The 20,892-nt window shown below is 38.9% G+C and overlaps 1 protein-coding gene across 12 annotated transcripts in view; it reads left to right on the forward strand.

Annotated features, from left to right (window-relative positions):
- The window catches only part of DLG2 (discs large MAGUK scaffold protein 2), a 961,231-nt gene that overhangs the window by 108,239 nt on the left and 832,100 nt on the right, over positions 1–20,892 (forward strand). For all 12 annotated transcript variants that reach the window (XM_071732357.1, XM_071732283.1, XM_071732535.1 and 9 more), the window contains one exon: positions 6,464–6,606. In XM_071732357.1, the coding sequence (XP_071588458.1) occupies positions 6,464–6,606 (143 nt within the window). The remainder of the gene's footprint in view (positions 1–6,463; positions 6,607–20,892) is intronic.

Consider the following 20,892-nt stretch of genomic DNA (forward strand, 5'->3'; position numbering starts at 1 on the left):
TCTAGATAAAGGGAAGAGGGGTGGTAGCAAGATGTATGGTCACAGAGAAGTCTTTCTCATTGCTAAGCACAGACGAAGGGTAACAGCTTTTGGAACAGCCGTCAGCACTGAGTACTCTCTTCCTGGAGGTCAAAACAGGCTGTGGTGGGTACCTGTGTGATAGTTCAGTGGACTTGGATAAGGTGTGGTGCATGGAATAGTTTGCACTGCTCTTTGCAAGTAGCCACATGTACCATCAGGTCACTAGGGAGGCAGTGTTTGCTGACATATGCAGTACTTCAGGCTAAGAGATGTACAAGATTATCCTTTTAAGCTTAATTTTTGTGTTCAATTAAATATAGATGGGATTGGCTTGTTTGTTACTGGACTTTCTTTCTTTTTTTCTTCTTATTCTTTAAATGCAAAGTGATTTTGACTCTCCTCATGCACTGGTTTTCTTTAAACCTCCCATTTTCTGAATCCAGAATTTATTACTCTGCTTACCTGTCCTCACTGCATAGCTGCATGGGAAACCTGTACCAGCTCAAATTGAGCCTCTTTCTTTGTTGCACCCTACTACCTTGGAAAATCCATCTTTTTATGTTCTTACTTCCTAACATTTTGCATCAATTAGGCATATGCAAAGTGCAACTACAGGACAGCTGAGCTGATATTGGGGTCATCCCCAGCTGTTATGTTGGGGTGATCCCAGGTGCACTGGGACCCATGTGTCTTGATGGCTAAATTTCTGTCTCTGACTTTGGGTGAAAGTACTGACATGTGGTTGGTGCTTCTCTGTGTGGGTGAAAATCATACAAATGCCAAAGACTGATGCTTAATCCAGCCTTGGGGCTACCAGCTGGGTTCAACTGATTTTCACAGCTGAAGATGGGTCAGTAGCAGAGAGGGCACCAAGATACATAGATAAGAGAAAATCCTGACCACCTTTACCTTCTGAATTTAAATCACATCAGGTAATATCTTGAATATCTTTAATATAGAGGAAAGCTTGTAGGAGTGGGTGGCTCCTGTCTCATTCCCAGTACAATGGGGAATCATTCCAGGTTTGCTTGTGCAGCTTCATTGACCCTTCCTTGGAAAGGGGACTTTTTTGAAATGGAACAAAATTGTCCCAGATCCACTGGCAATTCTGAAGCCACTGTAAGTGGTTACTGATCACAGAGGGATGAACATGCGTGGTGTGCTCATTTGTGGGCTTCCACAGTTCAGCCCTGCTGGTTTGCTTTCCTATGAGGTCTTGTGCAATTTTCTCAGCCAATACTTTGTGGTCCTTAATGTTTGTTTTTCTTTGAAATGAAGGGAGTATGAAAGTGTATGTTATTATTATTCTCTTCCTTTAATCTTTGCTCAAAAGTTAGTCCTCTCAGACCTTTAATCATCTGTCTTTGTCTGAATTCCCTTCAATTTACTTCTATCTTTCTGGTGCTGAAGTGCTTACAGATGAATGAAGAATTGTATTGCTTTATCTTATTTTTCCTCATTAGAATGCTGGCAAAAGCCCATGGTCAGAGAAGACAGAAAGTAGCTTAGGCTATTCAATATTTTTGCCTTTTCATATTATTTAACCCCTTTGCTATGACAACTCTAACGTGTTGCTTTAATGAGTGGATATTGTGATGCATATGAACTGGAACATAAATTGTACTGGACTAATGCTGGCAGGGCTGCAGCACCAATCACTCAGAAGCCAGGAAATAGCAGAGTTTAGGCAGTCTTTTCAGCTTTGCCTGAGCACATGTTTTTCTTTGTTTGTATAGAATCACAGAATCATAGAATTGGCTGGGTTGGAAGGGACCTCAGAGATCATCAAGTCCAACCCTTGACCCACCGCTGCAGTTCCCAGCCCATGGCACTGGGTGCCACATCCAGGCTCTTTTTAAATATCTCCAGGAATAGAGAATCCACCACTTCCCTGGGCAGCCCATTCCAATGCTTGATCACCCTCTCAGTAAAGAAATTCTTTCTAATGTCCAACCTAAACCTCCCCTGGCACAACTTGAGACCGTGCTCTCTTGTCTTGCTGAGAGTTGCCTGGGAAAAGAGACCAACCCCCACCTGGCTACACCCTCCTTTCAGGGAGTTGGAGAGAGTGATGAGGTCTCCTCTGAGCCTCCTCTTCTCAGGCTGAACAGCCCCAGCTCCCTCAGCCTCTCCTCATAGGATCTGTGCTCGAGTCCCTTCACCAGCCTAGTTGCCCTCCTTTAGACCTGCTCCAGGACTTCAATATCCTTCCTAAACTGGGGGGCCCAGAACTGGACACAGGACTCGAGGTGTGGCTTCACCAGTGCTGAGTACAGGGGCAGAATGTTTGGGGCAGAATTGTAGCTGCTCTCTGAAGCAAAGGTTGCTCTTCTATGTGAATATGACATTTTGTCTTCACCAGTTCTTAATTTTTTTTCCTTAAAATATCCTTTAAAAGGAAAAAAATAGGTAAGAGTGACCACAACTCAAATTTGAGGCTAAATAATTAATATATTATGAGGAAAGGATGAGGGAGCTGGGTCTCTTTAGCTTGGAGAAGAGGAGACTGGGGGGTGATGTCATTAATGTTTACAAATATGTAAAGGGTGAGTGTCAGTAGGATGGAACCAGGCATCTTCTCACTGATGACCAATGGTAGGACAAGGGGTAATGGATGCAAGTTGGAACATTAGGAGGTTCTGTGTAAACATTAGAAAAAGCTTTTTCCCTGTGAGGATCACAAAACATTGGAACAGGCTGCCCAGTGAGGTTGTGGAGTCTCCTTCTCCAGAGACATACAAAACCCACCTGGACATGTTCCTGTGTGGCCTACACTAGGTGGTCCTGCTCTGGCAGGGGGGTTGGACTCAACAATCTCTTGAGGTCCTTTCTAACCCCTAACACTGTGATTTCTGTGATTTTTGTGATTTTTTTAAAAAAAAAATAGTAAAGAAATTAAAACTTCACACCAAGAAGTGGACCCAGCTATAGTAAAAGAAAGTTCTCCCTGGCTTACCTACCGAGGTTAGACCCTGCTCACTCTTGCACAAGTCTGTAAGACAGGAGAAGTGGGTCCTTATGATTTGCCTGCAGAGCATAGACACAGGGATTTTTGGTATACTTGCCTATAGACACTGGTAATGTGATAACAATGGGTTCTCTACCATACTGATGCAAAGAAAAATTGTTTTCCAACTTTCCCAGTGGTAGAATTATCTAAAATATCATGGTATCTTTATGATGACTTCATATTAGAATGTATACAATTTCTTGTATGTAATGTATCCTTATACAGCAAAACTGACAAAAAATTTGGGCTAGGCTAAAGGAAGAGTGAGTGGAGTTTATTAAATAAAGTAAGTAATCTCTTAAGTGACCAAGTTCAGTTGGACTGAAAATCCAGTGAGGTTCACAGACTCTTTAAACAAACATTAATTCATTGCTTGACAAAATGTTTGGAGTGGCACAGAGATCTAGAGAGATGTTTCGTGCTCACAGAGTTCATCAATAGTAATATTGTAATTTCTAAATGGAATCTGAACTTGTTTTCATTGTAGGGAGGGTATGTAGTGCCATGAAATACCCAATAGAGGTTTCATTTGTGTAAGATTTTTGTATCTTTGTTGAATTATCTTCCTGTAAACCCCCGCTGGGAGACAGACTGTATTTTGGTCATTTTACATCCCATTATCTTAGAACTACATTTTATGACCTTGCCTCCAAGCTTGATTCTACATCAGCTTGATCCCATCACCTTCTTAATACCTCTTTTTCCATTCTCAGCAGCCAGCATTCAGCCCCTCTCCCCTCCCATTATGTTTTGCACCTCTCACACAGTGGAGATAACTTGATAGAGCAGGTTTTACTCAGAGCAAATTAGAGATCCTATTCTCTCCTAACCTTGATTGACTGCAAGCTGCTGGCTGTCCTTCTTCCCCAGAAATGGCAATTTTAGTTTATGGAATAACAAAGCAACGAACTAAGTGAATCCTCTGTGCTTTCCTCTGTATCCTCCTGAGCCCCCTGAAATGCTCTTCTCTGCACACCAGTGATCATTATTCTAGTGAAAGCAACCCACAGCCTCCTCAGAATAGATAAGGACCTTTACAAAGATACTTGATTTTTAATATTTTTTTTTGCACAACGTGCATACACATGCAAATGTGGCTCCCACATTATTTTTAATGAAAACAGGAGGGCAAGGCAGCCTTTAAAGTTAGAGCAAAACCGCTCTGCTGCTGTTCCTTGACTGACTGCTGTCAACCCAGTTAATACTCTGATAACGACAGCTATGCCAGCTGAATGCCACTGCCAGAGGCAATTTCTAGTTTATTTCTGCAGAGATTTATCTAGAGATAATTACATATTAGCCTGATATGTTTTACTTGCAGTTGCAATACAAATTGACCTGGCATCAAACCATATACAACAACTGTTTGCAATTTTATGATGAGCATTGAAAATGACCGTAAAATATCTCCTGAATGAGAATGGAGAAACTTCCATTCCCACTGCAACTGTCCTATAGATTTTAATTTGAAAAGTCAGTTTTATTTTTAATGGTGGAATTAAATGTTCTTAACAATATGAAATATAAATTCCTGCAAATATTGAGGTGACAAAAGAAGTTAGTATGTGCTTCCTATAGATCACAGTTATTAATGTTAAAATGAAAATTTGGGATTAAATTTGCTATTGTACATGAAAAATAGAGTACATAGGTAGTCTGAGAATTGTAAAAGGAGTTAGAATAAAAGATCAGTTTTAGTTGTTACTAAAGAGGGAAGACTAGATCCTAGAGGTCTGACCAGAGACTTCATGTGAGTATGAGCAGGATCTCAGTTCAGTACTTCTGACTGGCTCTTGAAAGATGCAGGAAATCTGCATCTGTTTTGTGACTCCCTCTGCTTCCTCCTTCTCCTTCAGCTCTGCTTGGCACACACAGTCCAGTTCAGTCTCCTGTTATGTGAAACAGCACATAACAGAAAATGCAGGTGTACCACCACAGTACATCTATTTATTCTGTTTATTATAGTTAGAACCAATGTCTTCCTGACCCATATCTAGGATCTGAGCCTCTGTGACAAAATCCCTGTCTCCCTCTGAAGGTCAGACGAGACCCCAATATTTTCCTCTTTGCCAGACAGGTTCTATGGCTAATGCTGGCAGATTGTTCTTTTCTGGTCAAAGAAGCTTTCCTGGGGAAGAGAAAGACTATTTTTAGACATGCTGAAGCATCATGGGGGGTTTGGCCTTATAATATTGTTAGGTATAGGTTTATCACAGCTTCCATTAAGAAATTTTCTCTGATCTTCTGGTTACCTTGGGGCTACTATTGATTCAATTCAGTATAGGGTAACATGCAGAACATTTCTTCACCAAATGCAGTCACAAATCTTTATGAAAGACACTGTGTAAGCACAAAAAGCTTGATTTTCCCCAATAGTTTCTTCACCCAAGCCCAGAATATTTTCTCCACCTCCTTCTCTGCTTTTCCTGACACCTACATATCAAGGGTTATGCCCTCCCATACTCTTTACACTATAGGTAGTGCTCATTAGAGAGAGCTACTCATTAAAAAATGGTAGTTTTTATAAGCAGTCCCTGCTTCGAAGTCCCAGGGGGTATCCAGGTAGATGCAATCTTTCTCCCTGAAATGTTTTAATTCACTTTTTTATCTAGGAGGAAGTTTTTCCTTTGTTCTTTTGCTTTTTTTCCTTCTTTGGTGATTCAAATATCTGATAGGCAATGTGTTGCATCCTGTATGTGACTATCTTGATTAAAAATTTCTTGCCTCAAGGAAGGAAATATTTTTTTCCCTCTCAGGTCACGGCATTCACAGGTTTCAGTGAAAATATTTTCACTGCTGGATCTCATATATCTGTTCGTACACAATAGAAATAAATGTGATAAGAATGTCTGAACAGGTTATAAGACCTTGCTTCTTGCTTACTCTTGTATGAAACCAAACATTAACTCGCTACTTCTGAATGTCAAGAGGTTGTAGTGATGAATCCACAAAGACTTCCTCCAAGTTGTGCATCCCACTGAAAAATATTCAATAAAAACACATACAGATAGGGCAGGGAGTAGCTCAAATGCCTCAGATTAGTGTCTGATAACAAGACTCTCAGGGTATTTTAAATCTGCAAATTTCTAGTTTAATGGTCAAAGTGATCTGTGACTAACATCTCCCGGTATAAGGATCTGTTCTGCCTATATTGTTCATGTGTAACTAACCTGTTCTTAGAATCTATTATTTTAAATATTTCTTTACTTTGAAATGATTTGTAAGAACCTCTTTACAATTTGAATATACCTCAAGAATCTCTCTAACATTTTAGAAAACTAATTTGCATATCTGTGCTTTCTGATAGAAATGTAATATGTGTTTATCATTATGATGATAATCTGTAAGTAAATGTAGGCCAAAGAAGAACACCAGGGATTCAAAAGTCAACATGTCAAATAATGTATTTTACTTGTTCCTCTTTACAAACAGATATTCAAGAGTTTTATGAAGTGACACTTCTAAATTCCCAGAAAAGCTATGAGCAAAAAATAGAAGAAGCAAATGAAGTTGTGGAGAAATGGGAGAAGACAACATCTGCCACAGATCATGAAAATCTGCAGAAAAAACAAGAGGTAATTTACCAGATTAAGAATTAAAATATATATAATGAGAGAAATGTCTCAAGCCTGAGGAAGGTCAAGCAATGATTTATAAGATCGAAAGATTGGCCATAATTAAGGAATTAGATTATCATGTGGAACATGTGGAGTGTTTTTTTTCTGACTTTAAATATGTCTCTAACTTCTTCATCCTATCAATTGCCATCTGTCAAAGGGGAGGCAAAGAATTTTCTTTTTCTCATCTTTGGAGTATTTTTCCTGATACTTGCTGGCTGCGATCACCCCTGGAAGACACTATAATCTCCTCTACTTGCTAATAACCACTGAGGTTATTAACACTCCAGTGATTGGGTCCTATGTGAAATTTTTTATAGGACTTTTCATATATTTTGGACGTACATTGGGCTGAACCTTTCCATTGCCTAGGTACACAGAGATACCTCCCCAAACCATCTCTGTATCAGGAATTGATATATGGAAGATTATACACGTTTGCTTTTCTTCTGTAGCCAGTGGCAGGACTCAAAACTTTTCTTTGTTACCAATGGCTCTAATCTGCCCCTGGCTGCCTCCAGATTATTAATAATTAAATTAGTGATCTGAACTAATTGGGTCCATGTTTGTACTTCAAAGAAAAAACCAAATCCCACAGAACCAAGCAATGAATTGGTCCGTTCTTAAAAAGTGAGTCAGAAATGAAGTGGACATGAACTGCAAGCTGCAAATCTCCAGACCAAAATCAAAGATGAGCGAAATGTATAAAAATTTTCATTGTTTTTATGGTTCAAAAGAAATATCAAATCCTAAAAGTTGTCCCAAAGCACTTGCTGTAGGCATGACTACTTCTAAGACCTTTCCTCATTTTAATGTAAAACCAGAAGCAAATTGTAGTTCTACTTGACATTTTGTATTTGATCCTTTAAAAAGATAAATCAGAATTGCAGACAGCCAGAACAAAACTCTCTGAAGAAATTTATTGTAAAAATTAATTAGCAAAAGAAGCTTGCAGAATTAATGAGAACAAGCATTCTGATTTTTTAGTGAAATCAGAACAAATGACTCTTAACATTAATGTAGGACATACCCCATGAATGATTTGAGTCCCAGTGTGCAGGCACAGCTAGCTGACCTCTGTCTTTTTTTTTTTTTCTTTTCAAACTGCTAAACAATTAAAAAATGTGAAATTGAATTCCAGCATCTCTTGAACTACCTGAGAAAGTGGATCACAGGCTTTCTTATCATTCCATCCTCATCAAAGTATTTGACTCTCAACCCCAATTTCCTTAACCTCATTGCTGTATAGGAGGTGTGCTGCTAGTCTTGCCCAAGGAATTTAAAATCCAGATTCTATCCTGAGAATAACAGAATATATGGGGCTTACTCCAAATTTTTCTCAGCTCATGGAATAGTAAACTATTTCTGAGAAACTGGAATAAGCATTTAAAGACTTGGTGCTCGCAGTCAGAGAGCAGGGTATCCCCATTTTCAAATTTGCTGTCCATAAATTTCATCAGTTTAATGAAAATACAAATGGTTTATAAATCATACCTATATGTTGTGAGGGTTCAGCTGCAGGCAAAACAGACTAGAAATGTAGACTTTTGGGGTTTTTCCCTTGTGAGAGCAGAATATACTATTAGCAGTTCCAAGTCAGAACTGAGTAGCAGAGGCTGAATGTACCAGCTGCTGTACAAATCCAATAGAGCACTTTGCTTTCTGTGAGAAATTGCTCTATGAAAATTCGACTGGATAATCAAATACATCTTAGAATTTCTTATTCAAGGTCTATTCCTTGTGGGAACTGGTGGTTTCATACTTTTCTTCTCCATTCTCAAATACATATTCTCAATGTGGAAAGAGAAAAACTGCCCTCTTTCATGCAGTGTTCCCCTGTAGTTAAAGCCCAATATGATAATTCAGTCTAGAGGCCTTTCATGCCTTCCACTTGAAAACTTTCTTGGCTGTCTATGTGTTCACTTTCTCTCTAAATTGGTTATTATTAATTTTTCTGTATTTTTGTTCCAGTCTTAATTGTTGATTTAAAAGGAAAGCAGCTTCCATTGGCCAGGTCATGTATCTTATGACCCTTCCTATGTGTTAATGTATTTGCTTTTCCAAAAGTGAAGACTTTTAGATAACAGGAAAGTCTTTAGATTGTTGCTTGCAATACTGTAAATTTGCTATACAGAGGTGGTTGGCCTCTAAACTCTAAACCACCATAATGGTTTGTGACAAACTGATGCTTGATCACACAGTATATGGGAACTGGATCTTCATCACTTAAGAGAGATGAAAGGGTTATGACCCATCCTGTAATCTTCCAGCCCTCTCAGGGAGTGCCTCAGAAGAGAGATATCTCCCAAACTCAGACTGTAAATTTGGATGGCTTTTTCAAAAAGCAAGTGAAAAGTCAGGGCAATATATTAGCTCACCATAAATGCCAGAAACAGGTGCATCCAAATTATTAGGATGAATGATCCCACACAGAACACAATGGCTGCAAACAACAGAATTAAGTAAATATGTTTGGGGGTTCAGTGATAATTACTGAGGCATTTGTTGTTTTTTTTTTCTGCTTATCCTCAGTCTCTTTACTTGCATGCATACAGTTAAGCTCTGTGCTATTCAGGTATTGAGCCTAAAGGAGCTCCTGGCCCTTATGAAATTACAAAAGTTTTGGTATGGCCTGTGAATTTTAACACCATGTCCTTGGTTTTCACTCTGCGGTTAACAGCTTTATCGGTCATTAGAGCAATAGGTAATCCCAGTGTTTCCAGATGCCAAGTGCAATGTTACCTATCATCATGTTATTATCACATTTCATCCTGTACAGAAACAAAATATATGTGGCAATATATCTGGCAGAGCTGCAAATATCATGGACCAAAATAATTTCAGTGGGTAGGTGTTAGTGAAAAAGGAAGAAAGCAGAATATATGTGAATGTTTTTTTCATTAACCTATCCCTGTTGTTTTCCCTCCTGTAAATCCAGCTTGACAAAATCAATTCAAATTTGTGGATAGTTTCCAAATCAATGGAAAAGCATTTGGGGCAAGCTCAGTATTGATAAAAAAAAAAAAATATTTACTAGGTTCTTCTTTTTAAGGCTCTTTTTAATTTCATATATTCATACAGCCAGCAGGGAATGTGGCATATCAGGTAATAAATCAAAAAGTCCAACATATTCATGATGAAGGAACTCTTGAATATAGCTCTGAAGAAGACCCAAAAAAGTCATGTTGTCCATTTTCTTCCCCTGGGGCAGATCAACTATATTGGAGCTGTTCCTGACATGTTTTGTCTAATTTTTGTTTCAAAACCTCCCATGGTTGAGAGTCAGCAACTTCTCCAACCAGTAACTTATTCCCTCATCGAAAGAAATTCTATCTTGACGGCAAACTGGAGCTTCTCTAACTGCAGTTAGAACCTTTTAAGTTTTGTTCAATTTACTGTAGACACAAAGAATAGTTGATTTGCCCCTGTTCCAAAAATCACTTAAATATGTGTTTATCTAATAATGTGTAATAGGAAGAACTTCCAGCTTCTCTGCCTTTCTTTCTCTCTCTCTTTTAAAATGACCTTTGTGACCTGCTCTTCCTCATTCTGCCTTGTCATTTTAGGTAATATGCCCATGTAAAAATGAATGCTGGGTCCTAATGAAAAATCTGGTCTCTTGGGAAAGCAAATATTTAGTTGGCTTAGACTCATCTTAAAGGAGCTATACTTAGAGGTATGAAATATTTCAGTTTCCAAAATAAAAAGCTTTGCAGCTTGCAGCTCTGGAAGGCAATTAGTCTTGACAGCAGAGGAACTACATATCACTCTCTGTATCTCTATGTCTCCATGTATACAAAAAATTCCCTGGAAACAACTCTGCAAAATTTGTTTATTAATGAAAATGTTAACTCAGAATTTGGGAACTGCATATTTGCTGTTCTGGGTACTTCCTGAAGGACTGCATGTGAGGTCTGAGAGAAGGACTTAAGAACTGAGTCATAAAAGGGAAACGAGAATCTGAGGAATCACCAGATCCAAATATTACTTAAGGACTGAATCTTGTGGTGCAGCACATGAGAAGAAATTCACGTCCAGTATTAAAGCCAACAAAACCAAGAGCACACCTATAAACTAACAACACATTACACAAGTGGGGCAAGATGTCATTTACTTAAAACCTGCCTTGTTAAGAAGTTGTTCTCTTTCTCCAATTAAGAATCTTGATCTCTTGCTGTAAGTTAGACACAGCTACACTTCACTTAAAATGTGCGTAAAGACACTGCTGATACAATTTTCCATGTGAAGGAGCTATTTGGCTATTTTCCAAGGATATGGAAATACACATTCAGCTTCCTTCTTGACTAGAGAAGAGCAGATATTGTTTCTCTTTTCACCCATGAGAGCACACTATGCATTGTGCCAGCAGGTATTATTTTACTTTTTCTTGTTAGGGTGTTTCCAATTTATATGTAATAATTAAATATTTATTGGGGCAGAGTGCTGACACATGAGTCTGTAGCATAGAATTTATAATTATTTCTGCTCTGATGAAGATTAAAGTATAGCCTATTTTGTCTTGTTTGACATACCCAAAAGTAGAATCCTCCATCCCCAGGAAGTGCCCAACCACCACTGTTGTATATTCATACATGTAAAGCCCTTCTCCATGTTATCTCTCAACCCTTCTACACTTCTAAATTGTCACCACCACTTGTATTCATATCTGGAAGTGGGAGAACTTAACAGAAAAGATTAAGAACCCCACTTAAATGCCCAGTGTGTAGGGCACTATCACAGGAGCCGTATGTTCATTCCTCTCAAACTGCTTAAGGGGGAATGCCAGAACACAGGGACAGACACCTGTTGTGATTAGGACAATTAATGGTTTTAAACTAAAGGAGGGGAGATTTAGATTAGGTATAAGGAAGAAATATTTTATGATGAGGGTGGTGAAACACTGGAAGAGGTTGCCTAGGGGTAGTAGATGTCCCATCTGTGGAAACATTCAGGGGTGGGTTGGATGGGGCTCTGAGCAATCTCATTTAGTTGAAGATGTCCCTGCTCACTGCAGCGGGGTTGGACTATATGATCTTCAAAGGTCCCTTCCAAACCAAACTATTCTATGATCATAGCATAGCTGTGTTCAGTAGGAGGGTTGGTGGCACATAGAGGAGGAAGCGTGTTTGGAGGTCACCTGAGTGGGTTGTGAACATGGAAGCATGTGGATGCTGACAGTCCTTGGGCATTGAATGGCTTGATATGATCCAGACAAACTCATTTGGGTAGCAAACAAATGCCAGCTACCATGAAAACAGGGGCTGTGGACAGCTGAGACTACAAAGATAATGTACCTCTGGAGGTCTGAGAATCTTAAGTACTTTTAAGCTGAGTCGTTTCAAGTTGCAGTAATAAAGCACCCGCATTGACTGAAACCAAGCAGAAATTTTCTTACCCATGCAGCCAGGGCACCAAAGCAGGATGGATGCTCAGGGAAGATTAAGAAAAAGGCAAAGCCTGTATAATGGTCATTTTATCTATTTTTCAAGTCTGATCGTAATTTGTTTAGACTAGAAGCACAGGAAGTCCTCAGTGCTGGTAACTCAGCATTACCTTATTTTATAAACATACAGCATGGTATCCACTGCAGCTAGCATTCTGACTGGGGATGTGCCCAATTTGCTGATGAAAAACCTAAAGACAGGGCTTGTTTGTAATTTCACACCTGCCAAAAAGCTTCATTACTTCTTTGAACCAAGCTTTATAACACCAGCATTCACAGCTTGAAAGCATTTCCTTGAAATTAGGGCTCTGACATTGTCCCTGTTGGAGTGAGAAGACTGATTTCTTTTCACCTCGAAGAAATGGGAGGTAGGGATCTAACTGGAAGTGGTTAAAATTCAGATTTTTCAGTGCTCAGAAGATTGCTCTTGCCCTATGCATTTCCAGCTAAGGTTAAGGAAAGGTACTTTCCACTTCTGCTGTCAAAGCTTTGCAACTGAACAGCTGAGTTAGCAGGTTAGAGGAGTGTGAGAGTGGGTGTCCAGGTCTGAGCCCTGATCCTCAGCTTAGCAATTGGTCACTTGCCTGGGAGAAAATATTCTTCTCTCTCAGGAGTCTCTGCATTGCGTTAAACAGTCACTAGATAAAGGATGCCTCTCTCTTAGCTGTTATGTAAATAGATACAATTAAAACTGTAAGATGCTCAGAAAATACAATAATGGAGAACATAAAAGTACCTAGATGGAGGTATCCATCTGGTAAAACAAAAATTGAATTGCCCTTTATCTATGACAATAGTAACGCCACTTGAAGCTACCAGGCTTGTGCACAGCTCCAGACACTCATTAAAAGACATAAATTTACCCTTGTTTTAACCCCCATTTTCATTAGTTTGGTCTCCAGTGCTACTTATTTCTGGTCAGCAGTGTTTTGACCTTTATTCAGATGGGAAATTGAGGTGAAGGAAAAGAACACTGCTGTTGTGCTTACACATAAATCTGGTAGCTGAAGGTCTGCTTGTCCCTGTATCATAGCATGAAAAGACTATTTCCTTATAGGGCACATATATGGTGCAGAGACTTCTCTAATTTGAACAAGAATCATTTGCAATTACTGCACAAGTTTGGTCTTCACACACCCATCTCACGTGCACCACTGATGTTCAGTCAGGCAACGTGGCTTTGAGGTGGTCCCCAAAAGACTCCAGTTCTTCCCTTAATTCCTTTTGTCCATGTATTTCATTTGTTTAGAGGCTCATTTTGTAAAAGCAGTCAATTGCAGCATGCAAAATGAATCCTGCTATTTCTGCTTGCTTCGGGAATATCTGCTATCCTTGTATCCAGTGATTATAAGCATTGTAATTACTCCTCTGTTCTTGAAGTGCTGCCTTGTAAAAACTTCCAGTAGTAAAACCCTTACTTAAAAATCTTATGCCTGGGGCAATTATCAAACCATTAATCTGTTTCATGCTAACAGCTTGTCTAAAAAACATGGACCTGAAGACCCTTTTACATCTGCTTATGGAAATTCAGTCTCTTCTCTGGGTTTTTGTTTATTTTCTTTGTTTGTTACTGGGTACAGCTTAATTTGAATGGCTTGTTTTATTCCCAGGAGCCAAATCTGATTCTGTTTAAATTATTATACTTAGTATGCAAGAGTCATTAGGTATGATCAACCATAATGTTTCATTAGAAGGGATTAAAACATTCAGTTTTATGTGTCTGTTTCTTCACTAGATTTAGCTCCTATGGTATACATTTATCTGAGCAAATGCAGTCTGTGTCTGTGGGCTGATTTCGTACCAGAGCCAATTCCCCTGTAACTCTCTCTGGCACTCTTCAAGCTCTCCTTCAAGAAGGCAGCAGCCTTTTTAAGGGGTACAGTAGAGATGACATCTTGGCTCCTGTTTTGCTAGTTTTGTTCTTTTGCACTCAAGGATGTGTAATCACCATATTTTGGTAACTGTTTAACAGCAACAGTCCTGAAGCTTTGCTTTACTCATGCTTCACTTGCAGAGATCATTTCATACACTTGCTGCAAAGTAATGGGTAACTGCAAAGTCACCGTGTTATTAAAAACAAATTTATGACTAGCTGAAGTGTCTTACCCATACTGGGTATCCATGCTAGTTATCTCTCTATAAATTTGTTATTTGTTCTGTGGCTTGTCAATAACTTGAAGACCAGCATTTCTATTCAATGTCACTTTGGAGTTGCTTCTGAGTGTGTTTTAATGGGGTCAGGCTGATGTTTCCATTTTAAACCAAGAATTTGTATGTGTGCAGAATAGCATCATTCCATGGACAGAAATACTCCAGAGTGCAGTATTCTTGCCTCCATATCCCAAATCCCTACAGAAGAGTTTCAGTTGTCATGATGAGAGTAAAAGCAACATGTGTGTCATGCCACTCTAAACAGACAATTTCTGTTCCCTGGGCAAGTCTCAGAGATGACATTGTTCTGCTTTTGCCATTTCCTTCTGCTTGCATAGTGTTAGACATGCTCACATAAAAAGCCTTTTTACTTTGTTGCTTCTCATTTTTATTTTCACATCTCCATCACATTGGTGTGCCTTTCATGAGGGTTTTCCTGGTCCTAGCCAGGACAGAACCATTTTAGAGGACTCACTGCTCTGACAGAAACTTTCTGACAGGGAGATTTAACTAGTTTAATAATTGTTTAATTAATTTAATATTGTTTTCTACTGACATTAGTGGGAGGGAGAACAGAACTGGGATGTCAAACAAACCAGAACAGCAATGATGAGAGAGTAACATCCAGCACAGCAAGTTTGTTTGCTTTCATTTTAAATTTTTTTTCACATTTATATAATATGCTTATCAAAACACCTCTAGGCAGTTTTCTGATCTGGGATTTGTTCTTACGTCTGCAAAGGATTGGGAGCAGGCCAGAACAGCTGCTTGGAACCAGAAACAATAAATTTCCCCAATGAAAATGTGCCTGAATATTAACCAGCATACAGAATTAGTCAAACTTTTAATTAAGCATTGGGTTTCTATTGTGATAAGCATTGAGGTATGACTATTGTGTAAATTCCACTTCTGTGTATCAAGGTCAAAAATAATAGATCTAACAGTTAAAATACTATGAAAATACCACTTCAGAAAAAGCTCTTGTAATTTTAACATATTTTTATAACATGTTGTGTTGTAACAAGAGCTATTATCATACCAGAGTAATCTGAAAAAATTACCTACATAAAAATATCAGAATGTTCCAACAGGCTTCTACCATAACCTATCAGTTCTGCCAAAGAATGTGTGATACAATTCACTGTTTTTGATAGGTTGGTTATGTCTTAACCACCTGTGAAAACAAACACATCAATTCTTAAAAATATAGTTCTTTGCCCTGTGAAACTGTAAGGGTTCTGTAAAAGTGATATTCAGGGACAAATGTACTCCAGCTAAGTTTCACTATAAAAATATTTCAGAGCAATTTGTCTTACTTACATGTTTATTAACTCAATCACTCACTCAACCTGAGCAACTAAGCAACAGAATTCACTGCCCTCCATGTCCGGAGGGCACAGGTCTCCATAGAGAGGTTTAAGAGTGACTGTGTATTTCTGCAGTCTGCCAATGCTTCTGTGTTAAACTGATTCTTAAATAGTTCCCAAGAATAAAGAAAGATATCACCCCAAGACTTCTGGATAATGGAATGATCACCCTGAGAGTGATTCCTGGGACAGGTGCATATATCTTTGCTCAGTATGATAAATATATATGAAAAAGAAAATATCTTTCCTGCTTTGTTTAGTTTTTTATCAACTGGACATGTACTTGCAGGTTTTAACAAATAGTAAATACAATCCTAAATGTAACAACCTGGGAAATTAGGGGAAAGCTGCCAACTTGAAAATATGATTTCTTTTCATGTTTTATATGCATAATATAATTACAAATACAGTGCTAGAGCCACAGGACTTTATGCATTTTCAGCTTGTACATTTTATGCATTTGACTGTGCTTAATTACCACCTGTATCACTTAAATCTGTAACAGGTTATAGTGCAAACTGCCCTTGGTTTAGAGATGAGACAATTTGCTACTTATTTGCCATGATAATATTTAAGTGGATCATGAATAAAGCATTTGTGCAGACCTTTGTGTGCTATGAAGGAGTAGATTGCACCCTTCACCCTTCTCCTTCTTGAAAAGAGTCTAGCAATTGACCTCCACATCTGCTTCCTCAGCTCTTTGTGACATTTTCAATGAGGAATTTCCACGGTATTGCCACCATAAGTGCACAGGAGCTCTTCAGAAAGAGCTGAGAGACTATCTCATTTCGTCTTTAAAATTGTCTTTTGTCCTGGTAGTGGTTGCAGTATAGCAATCATTCCTGATATGACATTCGCCTCCTGTTGATCAATAGTGTCCCACTGTTCACTCATGTTTCTCCAGTTTCTGTGGTCGTGAACAGAAATGGGCAGTTTGATGGAGCAGAACCCCCACCAGGCAGCACAAAGTGTCTGTGCGTGGATATCGACCCCCCCAAACCCAGAAAACTCATTTTACCAATGAGTTCTGAAGCAGAATTTTTAGTACATCTTCAAATATCTCATATTTTAAAATTGTCAGATTAGCTGAATATCACACATTCTACAGCCTGCATAGACCTACACAATGCCCATGGGGAGAAATGGCTGAACCCACTGAGTGATTTCAGCACTCCACTTGCTGCTTGGCTGATGTGTCTGGATGCTTCTGCTCCTCTGCCAGGAGGTCAGCCTTGTTCCTACAGAGGTATCAGCCTGAGAGTGGTGTTCAGCTCATTATTGCAGCTTCATAGTTGCTTCTCTGAAAGGATGAACCAAAGTGATGAAGTTTTCCCAGGCCCTCCAGTTCTTTGCAGAAGTGTAGGGGAGCCTACTCGGTTTTCTGAAATTCTGTACATTTTTATTTTTTTTTAGCTCATCATTTTCAAGTAGTCAAGATGTCTCTTTCTGAGAAAAGACAAGGCAAACAACTACTGGAATAAAATTAAATTATGAGTAAAAGACATAGTGGCTCTGAATTTGTTAATTACAGTGATAAGGACTAAAAGGTTCTGCTGAGAGATTTCAGGTCATTCATTACGTCAGCCTGGTGTCTTCTCACACATTTTTTGGTGGTGCTTGAGTTTGTAGAAAACCAAATGTAGCAAAACACACAGCTTTGTCTCATCCTATAAAGTAGGAAGATTCTTGACAGGCATATGCTGCTACTTACATAATAAGTATTCTTTTTTTGTGATATCTTGTACTTTTTTTGACAGCAAATGCTCCCAGGGTACCCAGTGGTATCTTTGCTAGGTCAGCAGCAAGCCTGTAACTAGAGCTTTCAGTATTTAGGATGCTGGATATATTGTTGCCTGAAACAGTTCATCTCCTGCAGTTAGGGGTGTATTTCTTAGTGCTGTTTCTTTATTTAGTTTCTTTATTTAGTATCACTGCATTTCTTTGTTGGCTTCTTTGCTTTTGTTCCCACCTAGGGTGTATGGCTGACACACATACATATCTGCACTCACAGTGGGCAATTCTGTTACTTTTGAGGATTAGAATTGTCATATATTACTCTTCCCTTGCGATTTATTATGATTATTTGTGATGATTTGGACAAGGACCAAAAACCTCCTTATACTGATGCTCTGTTCTAGGGAGAGCCATCACAGAGAGAGAAGGACTGATCTGACCTCCTTGCTCAGTGCTGCACCTTTCTGTTCAACTTGTAATGAACTTGGAAAAACAAGAGAATTTGTGTCCAGCTTCAAGGTGTTTTGTTGCAGCCATGCCAAAAGACTGTGAAGGCTTGAATTGTCTTTGTGAATTGTGATCAGGTTCTTGGTCACAGATATATGGTAGAAGGTTTCTAGCTAACCATAGCTAAGAAAACAGACACTGTTTCCAGTTTCAGTTTCCAAACTGAGAAATTACAACATTCATTGCAGATATTCTACTTAATAGTAGAACCTTAATTTTTGCCATTAGCCTTTAAAAGTGCAATATTAGAAGTGGACATCTCTTTTAGGGCCACCTCTTGTGAGCCCTGTTTTACTAGTTTCTGTTTCACCTAGTGAAATGCAAACTTGACTGGGTAGTTATAATGCAACAGGTTGTAAAAAATGGCCTACATATGAAAAATAGCACACAGGGCTGTGTGTTGATGAAATTACAATAATGTTTTTTGTGAGTCTTCTGAATACAACCAGAATTGGAATTTGAGCCCCTGATGGTGAGAAGTGAGGTTGTAGAATAACTAGTCCATAGACGTGACTGAGGATGCTTTTATCACTGGTGACTGTATTTTCAAACAAGTTTTTAATCTGGCATTCCTCAAAGTCTGTATGGACATCTCTACCCAAGCCAGCCACCTCGATGGTAGAAACATCCCAACAAAAAGAAGAAAGCTGCCTAGACAAATTTCAAGTGCATAAAGTAGCAGACAGATTTAACATGAGGGGTTGCAGAGTCAGAGGCAGTTTTCAGGAGACTGGATTTATTGCCTCATCCAGCTTCCCTTGCTGTCAGTGAGCTGTAGCAAAGGCACTCTTTCTCAAATGAAGAACTATCAGCTTTATCTGGCACTTCTGGAGGATTTCTGGTCCCTGTAGGAAACATAAGGGCTTTTTAAGGTAGTATGCATGGAAAAAGATTTCTGTGGACTTCGAGACTCTCTCCCTACAACCCTTGGCATTGCCTGGAACATGAAAAATTTGCTTCTTTTTTCACAATCCAGTTGACACTGATGTTTATTTAATACAGTTGCAGCTGCCCTTACAATTCTGTGCTTCTACAGTTCAAAGAAGCTGAAATCCCTGTATGGCCCATAATTTTTTAATAATCTTGGTCAGTAGCTTGTGGTATTAGTTCTTGGAGCCCTTGTATGAAAGCGCAGCCTTCTGTCATCTCTCCATTAGGCAGTGGCAGATTCTTATCCAGCATTTAGCTCATGGCAGTTGTCAGAGAGGAAATCTGGCAGTTCCATGGAAGTCCAACCTTCTGCAAGCACTGAGCGAATGTTTGTTTTCCTTTTCACTTCACATCATCATCTGTTCTTCAACATTTAGGGAGCATGATGATGTATTCTGCAGATGGCAAAAGTCAAGATGACCTGAGTCATTCCACTGAACTTAGGTTTTGAGTTTTTTCCTTTTATATATATGTGGAAACAAACAAGCAAAAAACCCAAATCAATAAATATGGTTAGCATTTTGTAATGTTTTGGAGGAGGGAAGCTGAACGAAGAGAGATGGCACTGTGTTTTGCCAAAGGTTTTGTTTAGCTGCAGTATTTTTGCATGTCAGCGGGAGTATATGTGATTGTATAGCTCAGCAGCCAGGACTTAGGAAGGCAGCCTGCCACTGTAATGACAGCCACTGCTTACTTGCCCTCCTGATGGCTCTGGCTAAAACAAGTATTTTATTATAGCAAGGTTTAGAATGCTTCAAGCAAAACTTTCTAGAGAAGTAAAAGTCATTACAATATTCAATAGAGTTTTGATTTTGTAGTATATGTGGTCTCTCCTCTCCTCTCCTCTCCTCTCCTCTCCTCTCCTCTCCTCTCCTCTCCTCTCCTCTCCTCTCCTCTTCTCTCTTCTCATCTTCTCTCTTTTTCATTTTCTTTTCTGTCTTGTCTATCCTTGTCTTTTCTTTCTTGTCTTGTCTTTAATACAGGCTTTATATCCTTGAATTAGTGTAAAACACCTTTGGTGGTCTTCCTAAGTATCACTTTATAACATACCAGTCTTGTTCTCAAATTGGGACCGGTTTTATTACTAATTTTAAAGAGACAGACTTAAAGTCCCCCTTTCTGTCAAGAAAAGGCACAAAATTTTATCTAAGTGAAATGTGGGTAGTGTCCTCCTCTGTAATTTCTCTGGAGGTTCATGTAAATAGGAAGAAACTGTGTGGGCTAGTGGTGGAGACAGGAGACTGAATTTTATTCTTGGGTTTGCTATGGACCTGCATAGCATTTATCATGAGATAAATCAGAATTCAATCACATTACATGAGAGACTTTTTAAAGTGCATTTCCTACAAGATTATCATAAACTGCCTAGCACTGCTGGGTGTTTTTCCTATTTGGAGTTGTAATTCTATTGTATATATAGTTTTTCTTAATCTAACATATTACAAATACATTTAATAACGAGGAATAGTTACAGAATTTTGTTTTGATCAGAAACAAAAAGATATGATGCTTGTCATAGTAAAAATACAGTGCTGGACCTTGTCATAAACTGTGTGGTAACATATGCACTCTTCTCCTGAGAATTGGAGGGATACAGAGCTCTGAAAGGGATTGTCACTTCTGGTCAAAGTAGAGGCTACTACACCTAGCAGTAAATAAAGAGCTGACCCTGAAGGCCAAGGCAGTCCACAGGAGCCATTGCACTCGTTCTTTTCCATCAAAAACTCTAACCTTACATTCATAAATTCCCTATTATCTCTAATCTGAGGTCACTCTGCACCAGCTGTATGGAAGAATGGTTGCCAAGTAGTTCCTCATCTTGCAAGATAATATAATTGTTATTAATTAATACAGTCTCTCTCATTATAGTTGTAACAGGGAACAAGATAGAAATACAATGTCAGCAGTTAGGTAATTGCAATTTAATTTAATTGAGTCCACTTGTGAGGGTGCAGTGTTGGCAAAGGTGGACAGGCACCAGAAAGCTCCTCTGTGCTGCAGAGCTAGCTGGAGGTGAGGAGGAGAAGGGCCACCTCATCCTCTCTGTTCCTCCCATCATGATACCATTTGATTGCCTTGATTTGTAAAAATATTTCAGCTAACTCCCAAGAA

This window comes from Heliangelus exortis, chromosome 1, assembly GCF_036169615.1.
Source record: "Heliangelus exortis chromosome 1, bHelExo1.hap1, whole genome shotgun sequence".
Taxonomy (NCBI): domain Eukaryota; kingdom Metazoa; phylum Chordata; class Aves; order Apodiformes; family Trochilidae; genus Heliangelus; species Heliangelus exortis.